Raw genomic sequence first — 13397 nt, 5'->3', positions numbered from 1 at the left:
CATACTGCTTAAAAGGTGCAGTTTCTGAAATTATACAAAAACAGAAACACCAGACTATGTGCATAATTCTCTTCTGAATAGGAACGCAGTGTACATCTTTAAAGACAGGTGTACATTGCTCGGACTTCCATGCCTTAAGAATGAGTCTGGCAGCAGAACTGTAGGAGACCTTTGAGCTGCTTCCATGGATAGCCAGTGAGAACAGAACTACACTAGTCTAGCTCTGATAAAATACATGCACAAAAACTAATGGTTTGGTTATGAGGTGTTTGCATATGGGGCGGAGGTGTCAGAGTTCCAGGAAAACCTAGGAGAACTGGACGGTGGCGCCCCTCACCTCCTGGAAGAACCAGGTGACGTTGGAGGCGGGCATGCCCTCCACCTGGCAATACAGCTGCATGTCTGTGTTGGCCTGCACCACCACCTGCCCCTTCTGGGACCCCACCGGCAGGATGCTCACCTCTGGCTTACCTGCCCAAAGCATCACCCTCGTTAGTCACACACATCATCCACTGCCCACACCATCACCATCGTTAGTCACACATCACCCACTGCCCACACCATCACCATCGTTAGTCACACATCACCCACTGCCCACACCATCACTGTCGTTAGTCACACATCACCCACTGCCCACACCATCACCATCGTTAGTCACACATCACCCACTGCCCACACCATCACCATCGTTAGTCACACACATCATCCACTGCCCACACCATCACTGTCGTTAGTCACACATCACCCACTGCCCACACCATCACCGTCGTTAGTCACACACATCATCCACTGCCCACACCATCACTGTCGTTAGTCACACACATCATCCACTGCCCACACCATCACTGTCGTTAGTCACACATCACCCACTGCCCACACCATCACCATCGTTAGTCACACACATCATCCACTGCCCACACCATCACTGTTGTTAGTCACACATCATCCACTGCCCACACCATCACTGTCGTTAGTCACACACATCATCCACTGCCCACACCATCACTGTCGTTAGTCACACACATCACCCACTGCCCACACCATCACCATCGTTAGTCACACACATCACCCACTGCCCACACCATCACTGTCGTTAGTCACACACATCATCCACTGCACACACCATCACCATCGTTAGTCACACACATCACCCACTGCCCACACCATCACCATCGTTAGTCACACACATCACCCACTGCCCACACCATCACTGTCGTTAGTCACACATCACCCACTGCCCACACCATCACTGTCGTTAGTCACACACATCATCCACTGCACACATAAACCCATTCAGTGCCAGTGCCATTCAGTGTTAATATACAATTTCAGTAATCTAAGATGGAATAAAGTAATTAGTGTCTTTCCCCATTATCTGTAAGGTATCTCCATATCAAACTAATTTGTTTCAGCTCACATGAATTGTGAAAACTTACTCACACCCTAAATCAATTAAGTTCATTCAATGTTTCATCAAAAACCCATCCGCAAGCTCCCTTACCATAGACCATGAGAGTGATGTTGGCCGAAGCGTTCTTGTGGCGGGTGGAGGCAAACAGGGTGTACAGGCCACTGTGGGAGGAGCGGGGAACCACAATGTACAAGCTGGCCGCACGCCGCGTTTGTCTGAACAAACCACATGGGAATTCATCACTGTCTGGACAAACCACATGGGAATTCAACACTGTCGGAACAAACCACATGGGAATTCATCACTGAACAAACCACATGGGAATTCATCACTGTCTGAACAAACCACATGGTAATTCATCACTGTCTAAACAAACCACATAGGAATTCATCACTGTCTGAACAAACCACATGGGAATTCATCACTGTCCGGACAAACCACATGGGAATTCATCACTGTCTAAACAAACCACAGGGGAATTCATCTCACATTTCTGAACAACCACCTTTCAATAAAAAAAAACAACAACAACGTTTTGAGACAATGCTTTGTCCACAGTATAAAAAAAAAACAAAAAAAACCACAAAAAACCATCTCACAGGATCTTGACATTTATTTAATTTTCAGTATTTTGACTGCCTTTGTTTTCTCTTTTTGTATATTTATTTACTTATTTGCTTATCTATCTATTCATTTCATTTTTAGAATTAGCAAAATCTTATTCAATGCTGATTCCATGTCCATGAAAGTTACCATGAAAATTTCAAGAATTTTTGAAACCTTGCATGGTATAACATTTCCATGAGGCCCAGCCGAGGAAATGGTCTTCCTATTTTTGCAAGACTTTTCCAGACTTCCTTGACTGTGTGGAAATCTGACTTGAACAGCTAAGACTGACAAATATGGCTAGACTGCTAATGGCATATGATTCATTGCTCATTTACTTCACACATTTACAGTATTTTTTGTTTGTTCTTCTCTTCTTAGTTATGTAAGAAAATCCACCATCAGGATTACCTCAACAAATGTCTCTCTTTTTATTTATTTATTTATTTATCTACATATGTTCACAAATATATCTCTATATCATGCATGTGTGTGCAAAAACATACACACACATACCCATACATGTATCTATTTTATCTTAAATGATAACACTCCAATGTGAAAATAGAATACTTTCAGGTGATGTGAACAATCTGTGTGCGTGACGGGATACTGAACAGAATTCCTCCCTACACACACACACACACACACACACACATTCTTTTCTTCCCTTCATATCTAATTTTTTTTTTTTTTTCGACAATGACAACATTCCAATGTTCAAAATAGAACACTTAAATCACATGTCTACAATTACCAGTATTGTGTGACAGGACAGCTAAAACAGAATTCATTCTAAACACACTCACACTCACACACACACACACACAGTGACACACACACACACACAGTGACACACACACACACACACACACAGAGTGACACACACACACACAGTGACACACACACACACACACACACACACACAGCCTACTTCATTTGATAGAGGATGTTGTTCTGCAGCAGACGACCGTTGTGGAACCACTGCAGTTTGGGTTCAGGGAAGGACTGGATTTCCACATAGAAGTACACAGACTCTGCTGATGAGTTCACCACGAACTCCGTCCGAGAAGGCTTCAGGTAGAGGTACTCCTCCTCTGCCACACACCAAGCACCCGCAGACCTCATCAGCAACAATAGTGTTGTATCGTGCTGCGTTGCCTTTGTCTTGTTGTAGTGCTGTTCTGTCTTGTGTTGTCTTGTCTTGTGTTGTCTTGTCTTGTACTGTATTATATTGTCCTGCAGTGTACTGCTGCCTTGTATTGTCTTGCCTTGTATTGCCTTGTCTCGCATCATCCTGCCTTGCATTGCCTTGTCTCGCATTGTCTTGCCTTGCATTGCCTTGTCTCGCATTGTCTTGCCTTCCATTGTCTTGTCTCGCATTGTCTTGCCTTGCATTGCCTTGCCTTGCATTGTCTTGTCTCGCATTGCCTTGCCTTGCATTGTCTTGCCTTGCATTGCCTTGTCTCGCATTGTCTTGCCTTCCATTGCCTTGTCTCGCATTGTCTTGCCTTCCATTGCCTTGTCTCGCATTGTCTTGCCTTCCATTGCCTTGTCTCGCATTGTCTTGCCTTGCATTGCCTTGCCTTCCATTGTCTTGTCTCGCATTGTCTTGCCTTCCATTGTCTTGTCTCGCATTGTCTTGTCTCGCATTGTCTTGCCTTGTATTGTCTTGTCTCGCATTGTCTTGCCTTCTTGCATTGTCTTGTCTTGCCCTGTCTTGACTTGCATTGCCTTGTCTTGCAATTGCATTGTACTGTCTTGTCTTGCATTGCAGTCTTGCACTGTATTGTACTGTCTAACACAGATTTGTCTCGCAGAACGTTTTGCCACAAGAGATTCCTCATTCAGTCATTGTGAAATTTGGGTTTCTCCACATGGGGAGTGTGTAACACAGTACACACCCGTTGCTCCAGAGCGAGTTGTGAGCACGAACATCATCATTGGCTGCAGAGTGAGTCTGAAGCACAGACCTTCAAGCTCCTGATGCTTTAGTGCCTGCTGTTAGCTTCCACATTGTAAAATAAAAGCAGCAACCACCCCAACATACAATAAAACAGTCCTTTCACAAGCCTTTCCTCACCCCACTCTCACTACAGACACAATGCCTGTCAACACACCTCGTCTTCTTCCAAATTGTGGGCTGCGACTCCCATGTTCATTTGTCATGAATGATGGGCTTCTATATGCATGACTGTCTTTACCCAAACATGTAGGGAACCATACACTGTTTTCAGGGGTGTGCCAGCTGGGTATATTCCTCTTTCCATAACCAAATCAACAGTGACATGGACCACTGAATCTTTAGAGTGGATAGCTGATCTTCTGCATGCATATACACACAAAGGGAATTCAGGCGTTCCCAGGTCTGTACAACGCTCAGCTTATATCACAGATTGACATAACCTTACAGCTGGACCAACAGCAAAGTCAGAGCTGTATGATCAGTGAGACAGATTGACATAACCTTACAGCTGGACCAACAGCAAAGTCAGAGCTGTATGATCAGTGGCTTTTTTTCCACTGGAATGGGAAGTCATTTACAGCTCAGTCTTTTGTGAAGGACTATGACTTTCAAACTAGGAGGCAAGATTGCACTGACTCTTAGTGCTGCAGCTTTGGGGGCTAGCTGTCTTTTGGGAACCATCCCAACACTGACTGTCCTAAAGCCCTCTTGGCCGAGAGAGTCGGGGTGTAACTAGGGCAAGTCTCTCTCAACTATAATCAATTCTAGCCCAGATAGTTGGGACAGCAGTTGCCTCCTCTGCTGTTCTAATGGTCATAGTGTGACACAACTATCATAAATAAAAACATCTCTCTAGCTGGGAGATCAATAAAAATCTCTATCATCAACAGGCACAGCGACAGGGATTTGAAACCCAAGATGCTGTGATTGAAAGTCCAACGCTATAAGTAATCACTTGGATGTTGAGCCCTTGAACATCCTTACTTGATCTTCCCTTCAGGACGGACAGATGTGTGTGTGAATGGGTACTGACTATCAGAATGTCTTGCCTAGATGGAAAAAACACAGGACAATGCTTGCTATGCATTCTTGATTCTCCCTTGCTGCTTAATGTTTTTTCTTGCAATGCTCTGAATTCATGTTGTCCAACAGAAGCAGTTGTCATCATTCTCCAATTCCAGTATTTGGCAACAAGCCATGATCTTCAACTCACAGTCCCCCTCAACGTCCCCACCCCCGTCCCCACCACTCCCACTGCCCCCACATTGCACCCCCAACCAGCTCACCATAGTACTTGATTCGATGTAGCGACCTGTGGTTGTTGTCACATGAGCAGACGCAGCCATGGACCTCACAGCATGTCTTGTCCAGAACTGATTCCGCAATCCAAGCACCTGCATGTCTCCACGCATCCGTCCGAAATGCTCGGTCCACTGGTTCCTTCCGCCACGCACCGCACTGCCCTCACGAAAACATGTGTTTGTCGCACCCTGCCTTGCACTATTGTCTTGTTTCATGCTGTTCGTCTTGCCTGCTTCTTTGCCTCATGTGCCCTCCTTGTCTCCTGTACTGCATTCCATCACTGTCCTCGCATGTACCTGCACTGTCTCCACCTCTGATCCCACATGCATGTCTCACATTGTCATTCTCATGTCTTGCTCATTGCCTTGCACATCTCGCATGTTGCACATGCATCGCATTGTTGCCACATTGTATATGTCTGCCTCCTTGCCTCCTGTATGTCTTGACCTATCTGCTCGCCTCATCTCCTCATTCTGTCTCCATGCTTGCTTGCATCCTGCTCAATTGTCTTGCCTACCATCTCCATTCTGCTTACATCATCCATTGCTCCTTCATTGCTGTCTCGCATTCCCTCCATACCCTTCACCTCATCATCATCATATTCTACCACATACTGCCTTCATTGCCTGTCCGCATATGTCTCCTCATCTTGTCTCGCATTGTCTCCTTCATGCTTGTCTCCATTGTCTTGCCTAGCTTGCTCCATCTCGCTGTCTCCATTGTCTCACCCATTGTCTTGCTCGCATTGTCTCTGCCCATTGTCTTGCATCTGTATGTCTGTCTCGCATTGTCTGCCTTCATTGCATCTCGCATCTTGTCTTCACCCCAACTTCTTGACTTCCATTAAACCTTGTCTTGCATGATTGTACTGTCTATGTACTTCATGCATCTCACTATTGTACGTCTCACAATTTGTCTCGCAAGTTGCACAAAGATCCATTCATCATTTGAATTGGTTTCTCCACATGGAGTGTTAACACATACACACCCGTTGTCCAGAGCATGTAGCACGAACATCATCATTGCTGCACATATCTAACACAGACCTTCAGCTCCATGCTTAGGCCTGCTTAGCTTCCACATTGTAAACATAAACAGCAACCACCCAACATCACCACAAAAAACAGTCCTTCACAAGCCTTTCCTCACCACTCTCACTACAGACACAAGCCTGTACACACACACACTGTCTTCTCAAATGTGCTGCATCCCATGTTCATTCATGAATGAGCTTCATATGCATGACTGCTTACCCAAACATGTAGACACTACACTTTCAGTTGCATGTCAATCTTTCCATAACCAACAACAGTGACATGACCACTAGAATCTTACATAAAAGCTATCTCTGCATGCAATAACACAAACAATCACTTCCCAGTCGTACAACGCTAGCATACACAGATTACATACCTTACAGCTGGACCAACACAAATCAAGCTGTATGATCATGAACAGATTACTACCTTACACTGGACCAACACAAATCAAGCTATGATCATGCTTTATTTTCCACTGAATGAAGTCATTTACAGCTCCACTCTTTTGAAGACTATGACCTTTCAAACTAAGCAAGATTGCACTGACTCTAGTGCTGAAACTTGGCATAGCTCTTGAACCATCCCAACACTACTGTCCTAAAGCCTCTTGCCAAATCGAACTAGCAATCCTCTCCACTAATCAATCACCAGATATTGACGATGCTCCTCTGCTGTTCTAATGTCATATTGACACCAACATCAATAAAACTTCTACTGAACATAAAATCCTCAACAGCACAGCGACGATTTGAAACCCAAGATCTGTACTGAAAGTCCAACGCTATAAGTAATCACTTGGATGTTGAGCCCTGACTACCTACTCCTGATCTTCCTTCACACAGAACGACAGTAGTTAATGTACCTGACTTAGTCAAAAGTAAAATGATAATGAAAAAAACAGACCAATCTCTCTATGCTGATCAATCACTGCCTGCTGCTTAAAAGTTCTTCTTAACCTCGAATATTGAGTCCACACAGAAAGTTCATCAGATTCCATCCAGATTCCAGTAAAATTTGGCATCAAAGCCAATGACTTCAACAAAAGTCCCCCTTCAACCCACACCCCCCACCCACCTCCCCCCCATACCCCAACACATCACCATAGCATGATTCAGTAGCACCTGCGTGTCACACATGACACCAGACCACCACGACCTCACAGCTGTACTGCCAAACTGACTCCACAACACCCACTCACGTCATCTCACAAATGGTCACCACTGTCCCCACAACACCGCACCCACACTCACCACACAAACACACAACACATCACCACACAAACACACAACACATCACCACACAAACACACAACACCCACATCACCACACAAACACACAACACCCACACATCACACACAACACCACACATCACCATCACAACACACAACACCCACACATCACCACACAAACACACAACACATCACCACACAAACACACAACACATCACCACACAAACACCCACACATCACCACACACACACACACATATCACCACACAAACACACAACACCCACACATCACCACACAAACACACAACACCCACACATCACCACACAAACACACAACACCCACACATCACCACACAAACACAACACCACATATCGCCACACAAACACACAACACCCACACATCACCACACAAACACACAACACCCACACATCACCACACAAACACACAACACATCACCACACAAACACCAACACATCACCACACAAACACACAACACATCACCACACAAACACCCACACATCACCACACAAACACACAACACATCACCACACAAACACACAACACCCACACATCACCACACAAACACACAACACCCACACAAACACACAACACCCACACATCACCACACAAACACACAACACATCACCACACAAACACACAACACCCACACATCACCACACAAACACACAACACCCACACATCACCACACAACACACACACATCACCACACAAACACACAACACATCACCACACAAACACCCACACATCACCACACAAACACACAACACATCACCACACAAACACACAACACATCACCACACAAACACCCACACATCACCACACAAACACACAACACATCACCACACAAACACACAACACCCACACATCACCACACAAACACACAACACCCACACAAACACACAACACATCACCACACAAACACCCACACATCACCACACAAACACCCACACATCACCACACAAACACACAACACCCACACATCACCACACAAACACACAACACATCACCACACAAACACACAACACATCACCACACAAACACACAACACCCACACAAACACACAACACCCACACATCACCACACAAACACACAACACATCACCACACAAACACACAACATATCACCACACAAACACACAACACCCACACAAACACACAACACCCACACATCACCACACAAACACACAACACCACACATCACCACACAAACACACAACACCCACACATCACCACACAAACACACAACACCCACACATCACCACACAAACACACATATTTGATATAAATCTGTTCTCTCTTTCTGCTGGCTGGTTCAAGCTGACCTGTTTTTACATTTTGCTTTGGAGGTTTTGTAACAAATGTATTCAAAGTAACATTTATTTGTCTAAGATATCATAAGTATTATAATTTCCAGATGCTTAGAAAACAAATAACAAAATGGAATAATAAAAGTATTTGATAGAGCACTGAATCTCATGCCGCGACTGATGAAGGCCATTACACACCAGACTTTAACACACATACGCATAACTGTAATTCAGAGAGAGATGAAAGACAAAACTGATTAAAAAACAAACAAACAAACATTACATGCAAACAGAATGCTAAAGAAACTTCACACACAGTGTGAATTATCATTACTGTTATATAAACAGACTCACACTATGGTATTCATTGCTATCACACATAGGCCCAACACTCCACTTACATCAAAGGTTGACATAAGTTTACAGTTGGGCCAACAGCAAAGTGAGAGCTGTATTATCAATGGATTCTCCACTGCGGTGGGAAATCATTTGGTGAAGGACTATGACTCTCAAACTTGGAGGCAAGACTGCACTGACTCTTAGCGCTGCAGCCCTGAGGGCTAGTTGGCCTATGGGAACCATCCCAACACCGACCGTCCTGAAACTCTCTTGGCCAAGAGAGTGGGGATGTAACTTGGGCAAGACACTCTCAACTATAATCAAATTCTAGCCCAAACAGATGTAACTTGGGCAAGACACTCTCCACTGTAACCAAATTCTAGCCCAAATAGTCGGGACAGCAGTTGCCTCCTCTGCTGTTCTGGTCACAGTCAGACATGACTATCACACTATCACACTGAACATATGGTCGCTGGATACACACCATGTCAGGCGTCCCCTCTTGCTTGTAGTCCATGTACAGCTCCACATGCTGGTTGGGCTTCACCTTGATCTTGCAGGTCAAGGTCAGGTGGTCTCCCACACGCAGCCGAGAGGCTGAGCTCAGGAAATGGGGAGGTGGAAGGATTTCTGTGTCTGTTGAACACAGGCATGAGCACAGAATGATGGTTATTACTTATATAATGCATGTCTTTCTGTCCTTTACAATGACTTTGTAGCCACGATTATATTTAACAATAAAGTTTCACTAGGAACTGATAATATTCACACAAACTGCATAGGACACACCAACACATGTACACATGCACAGTGTGCGCATGCACGCACACACACACACTATCCATGAAAATGAAACAACAACGACAAAGAAAAAAGTTGGAGAGGAATCACAGTTCTATACATCAGAGAACATGATTGTAAGACTAATGAGAAGAGAGCGCTCCTCTTTTCTTTTTTTTAAAGAAAAATGTGAATAAATACTTAGTACAGTGATAAGCTGTTGTTTTTTTAATTGAAAAAAAACAAAACAAACAAAACTACAGAAATGTAAATGTCAATTCTTCCTAGAGTAACTTTATGCCACAGTCCATCAGATCCAATATCATAGAGGGACTGGTTGTATCTGATACAGAGACACCATTCACTCGTTCCTTTTACTTCCGCTTTGATTCACCACTGCCCACCATTGAAAAAGACAAGGTACGGGAGATGGGATATATATTATATATATATATATATATTACATATATATATATCCACCATCATCTGTCAGTTCCAAGCCCATCAATTCAGAGCAGCAGAGACACTGACCATTTTGCATATGTCTGTGTAAGCAGTACATTCATACTTCAGAGGAGAAAGATCATGAGTGTCTTCCTTGCCATTCATTCATCAGTCACACTACGTTGGGAACAAAGGAGCAGTCCTGAGCTCAAGGTACAAACCATTACAGCATCTCAACAACAAAATTCATTTAAACAAAATACACAAATAACATTTTCAAAGTATTACACAAAACAAAATAAAACTTACATAATCATTTACTGATCTGCACTGTAAAGTGTGATAAAAAAAAAAGAGTAATAAAAGGCTTAATCACAATTAAAAAAAGAAAAAAGTCTGCCATTTCTTTATTTTTCAAACTAGCTGAATCTTGCTGCACAGGACAGAGTTCTACAAATCAGGGTATATTTTACTATCACACATACTGAGACATGTCACGTCACTCCATGTGGCAGTCCAAAGAGATTCTGTTCCCACCATGCCCCCACCCACCCCTTTCCTCCCCCCCACTAATTATCAAATGATTATACCACAAGTGATCAAGGGCATGCGCTCTAGGTGGTACTGGTCAGATCTCCAAAACACCATCCTTGTCACATCGCTGCCAACCTTCCAGACCCTAAATTAGGAATCCTGTTGGGGACTGGGTTCGGGAGGGGGGGGGTGGGGGGGGGGGGGGCATGGTGAATTGATAAATGAAAACTGTTCCTTATACTGTGAAGTTAAGTGCTGATAACCCCCCCTTTTTTTTTTATAATGATTTGTTGGCCACATCACATCGACTTTCACTGCTTGACGTTACGCTGGTAAAGCAGCACTGGTGCCTTGTGTGTGCGCAGTAACTGTTTTCCAGTTGAAAAACATGGATCAGTGTACGGACCCAGCAAGCTGGTTCAGTTTCTTACATTTTTTTTGTTTGTTGTTGTTGTTGTTTTTTTTGTTGTTGAAATTTTTAATTTGGAAACATATGCAGAAAATCGTAATTTCGTAATCAGTGCTAAAATTCGGAAAAATTCCCAAAAATGAGGAACGGTTGGCAGCTATGTTGTCAGCCTCCCACTGACCACGATACACCAGGACCAGCCGTGTGATTTCCTCCATCATTCCGCCGTCGCTCACGTTGGCCCAGGCCCGACACTGAAATGTTCCCTTGAACACGAAGTAGGGGAAGGACACAATGAAGCCTTTCATGGGGTCGTAGGTCACATCCTTTCTGTTGGTGAAGTCTTCCAGTGTGTAGGAATGGCTGAGGGTGACGTTGAAGGAGGGGTCGGACACAGGACAAGGGATGGTCGCTTCGTGGCCATAGTACACAGGCAGAACTTCAAGGCCGTATTGAAATTCTTTCGTGAACATGTGGTTTACATCTGTAAAAAAAAAAAAAAGAAAAAAAAAAAAGAGAGACAAAACATGTTATACTGGGAGGGCTTTTAAACCTTTGAACACATGGTTTGTATGTATAGGAAGCGTGAAAAACAAGACCTGACAACAACAGACACTGGAAGGGGTTTTCAATCCGTTTCCACCCTCCACTCTGTCTGTTGCGTCACTTGCCCATGCCTATTGCTGTGTTAGATTCACTGGCTTCTCACTGCTTATTGCCATTTGGTGCATTTCATAATATCAGCTTCTATACAGTCACTCTCCTCTCTCTGTTTGGCTCTGCTCTAAATCCTTGTCACTGAATAAACAAACGCTGGAGGAAATCAGTCTGTTTCTTCTCACTTCTTTCTTTGTTCTCTCTCCCTGAAGCACACACACAGACACATGTGTATGTGTGTATGTGCATCCACATACCATTACCACAACAACTGCAAAAACCACACAAACGCTTGTGTACACATAATGCTTACATGCATGCACACACACACATAATACCCACTCACTCACATTCACTCACATATATATGCATGCTTGCTCACTTGCGTGTGCACACACACACACACTCACACCCACACATCCACTGGGCAAGGGAGACTGAAAGTGAGATCCAACATTTTTTTTAAAGCCTACTCAATTATTTCAGTCTGAACACTAGTCTTTTTCCTGTAACTTAAAGTATCACAGAAAGAAATGGTCCAAAAATAAGGGAAAAAACAAACAAACTACTCAGTCGCTGCAATCCTAACATTAATATTTCTACTATGGATGAAGGATGGTGAGGGGGGATCCAGAATAAGTTACACTTAATTCTCTACTGGACATTTTGACAGGGTAACTGTGTTGCTGGAATGTATTGGAATACACTCTGTATTTCATTTTGTTATTTTGGTAGTAATGATTATTCAATTCACATAGCCTTCTGCATGTTAAACATGCTCCATTCTGCTGTACAACATAAAAACCTTGGTGTAAAACATGCTTTTAAACACTTAAATGACAGCTTACATACATAACCACACATGTGTATAATCAAACACTCACTCAAACACATTCATATATATGCATCTTCACAAAATATCAAACAAAACATAACTCTCAACACATATCATACATCACAATACCCAAATAACACACATCTCCTATCACAATACACACAAAAACTTACCACAATAATTAAAACCAATCCCAGTACTTAAAAACCAATAACATACCCCACAATGCCCAAAATTAATAAACATATCACTTTCTGCCCAACAATGAGTGCTAATCATCATCATCATCATCATCATCATATTAATGATAATGATGATAATGATAATAACAAAGACAATGATAAAAATGAAAGAAGAAAAAGAAGAAGAACAACAACAATAATTTAATTCATATAGCACCTTTTCATGTAACACATGCTCAACTGTGCTGTGCAATGTCAAAATCAATGTGTAAAACACATGTTTAAACACTAAAACAACAGCTTCCATACAGCACCCTGCACAGACATCACACACTAG

At 43.3% G+C, this 13397-nt stretch overlaps 1 protein-coding gene across 1 annotated transcript in view; it reads right to left on the bottom strand.

Moving 5' to 3' along the window:
• The window catches only part of LOC143283813 (vascular endothelial growth factor receptor 1-like), a 130417-nt gene that overhangs the window by 42483 nt on the left and 74537 nt on the right, over window positions 1–13397 (bottom strand). Inside the window, exons 4-11 of the mRNA XM_076590186.1 lie at window positions 11568–11870; window positions 9670–9855; window positions 7524–7545; window positions 5270–5441; window positions 3922–3964; window positions 2952–3114; window positions 1502–1626; window positions 338–471 (exon numbers count right to left, since the gene is read on the bottom strand). Coding sequence (XP_076446301.1) covers window positions 338–471; window positions 1502–1626; window positions 2952–3114; window positions 3922–3964; window positions 5270–5441; window positions 7524–7545; window positions 9670–9855; window positions 11568–11870 — 1148 coding nt within the window. The remainder of the gene's footprint in view (window positions 1–337; window positions 472–1501; window positions 1627–2951; window positions 3115–3921; window positions 3965–5269; window positions 5442–7523; window positions 7546–9669; window positions 9856–11567; window positions 11871–13397) is intronic.

Source organism: Babylonia areolata, chromosome 7, assembly GCF_041734735.1.
Source record: "Babylonia areolata isolate BAREFJ2019XMU chromosome 7, ASM4173473v1, whole genome shotgun sequence".
Lineage (NCBI taxonomy): Eukaryota > Metazoa > Mollusca > Gastropoda > Neogastropoda > Buccinidae > Babylonia > Babylonia areolata.
Note: the sequence above shows the minus strand (reverse complement) of the source record. Positions and strands in the feature narration are given on the sequence as shown.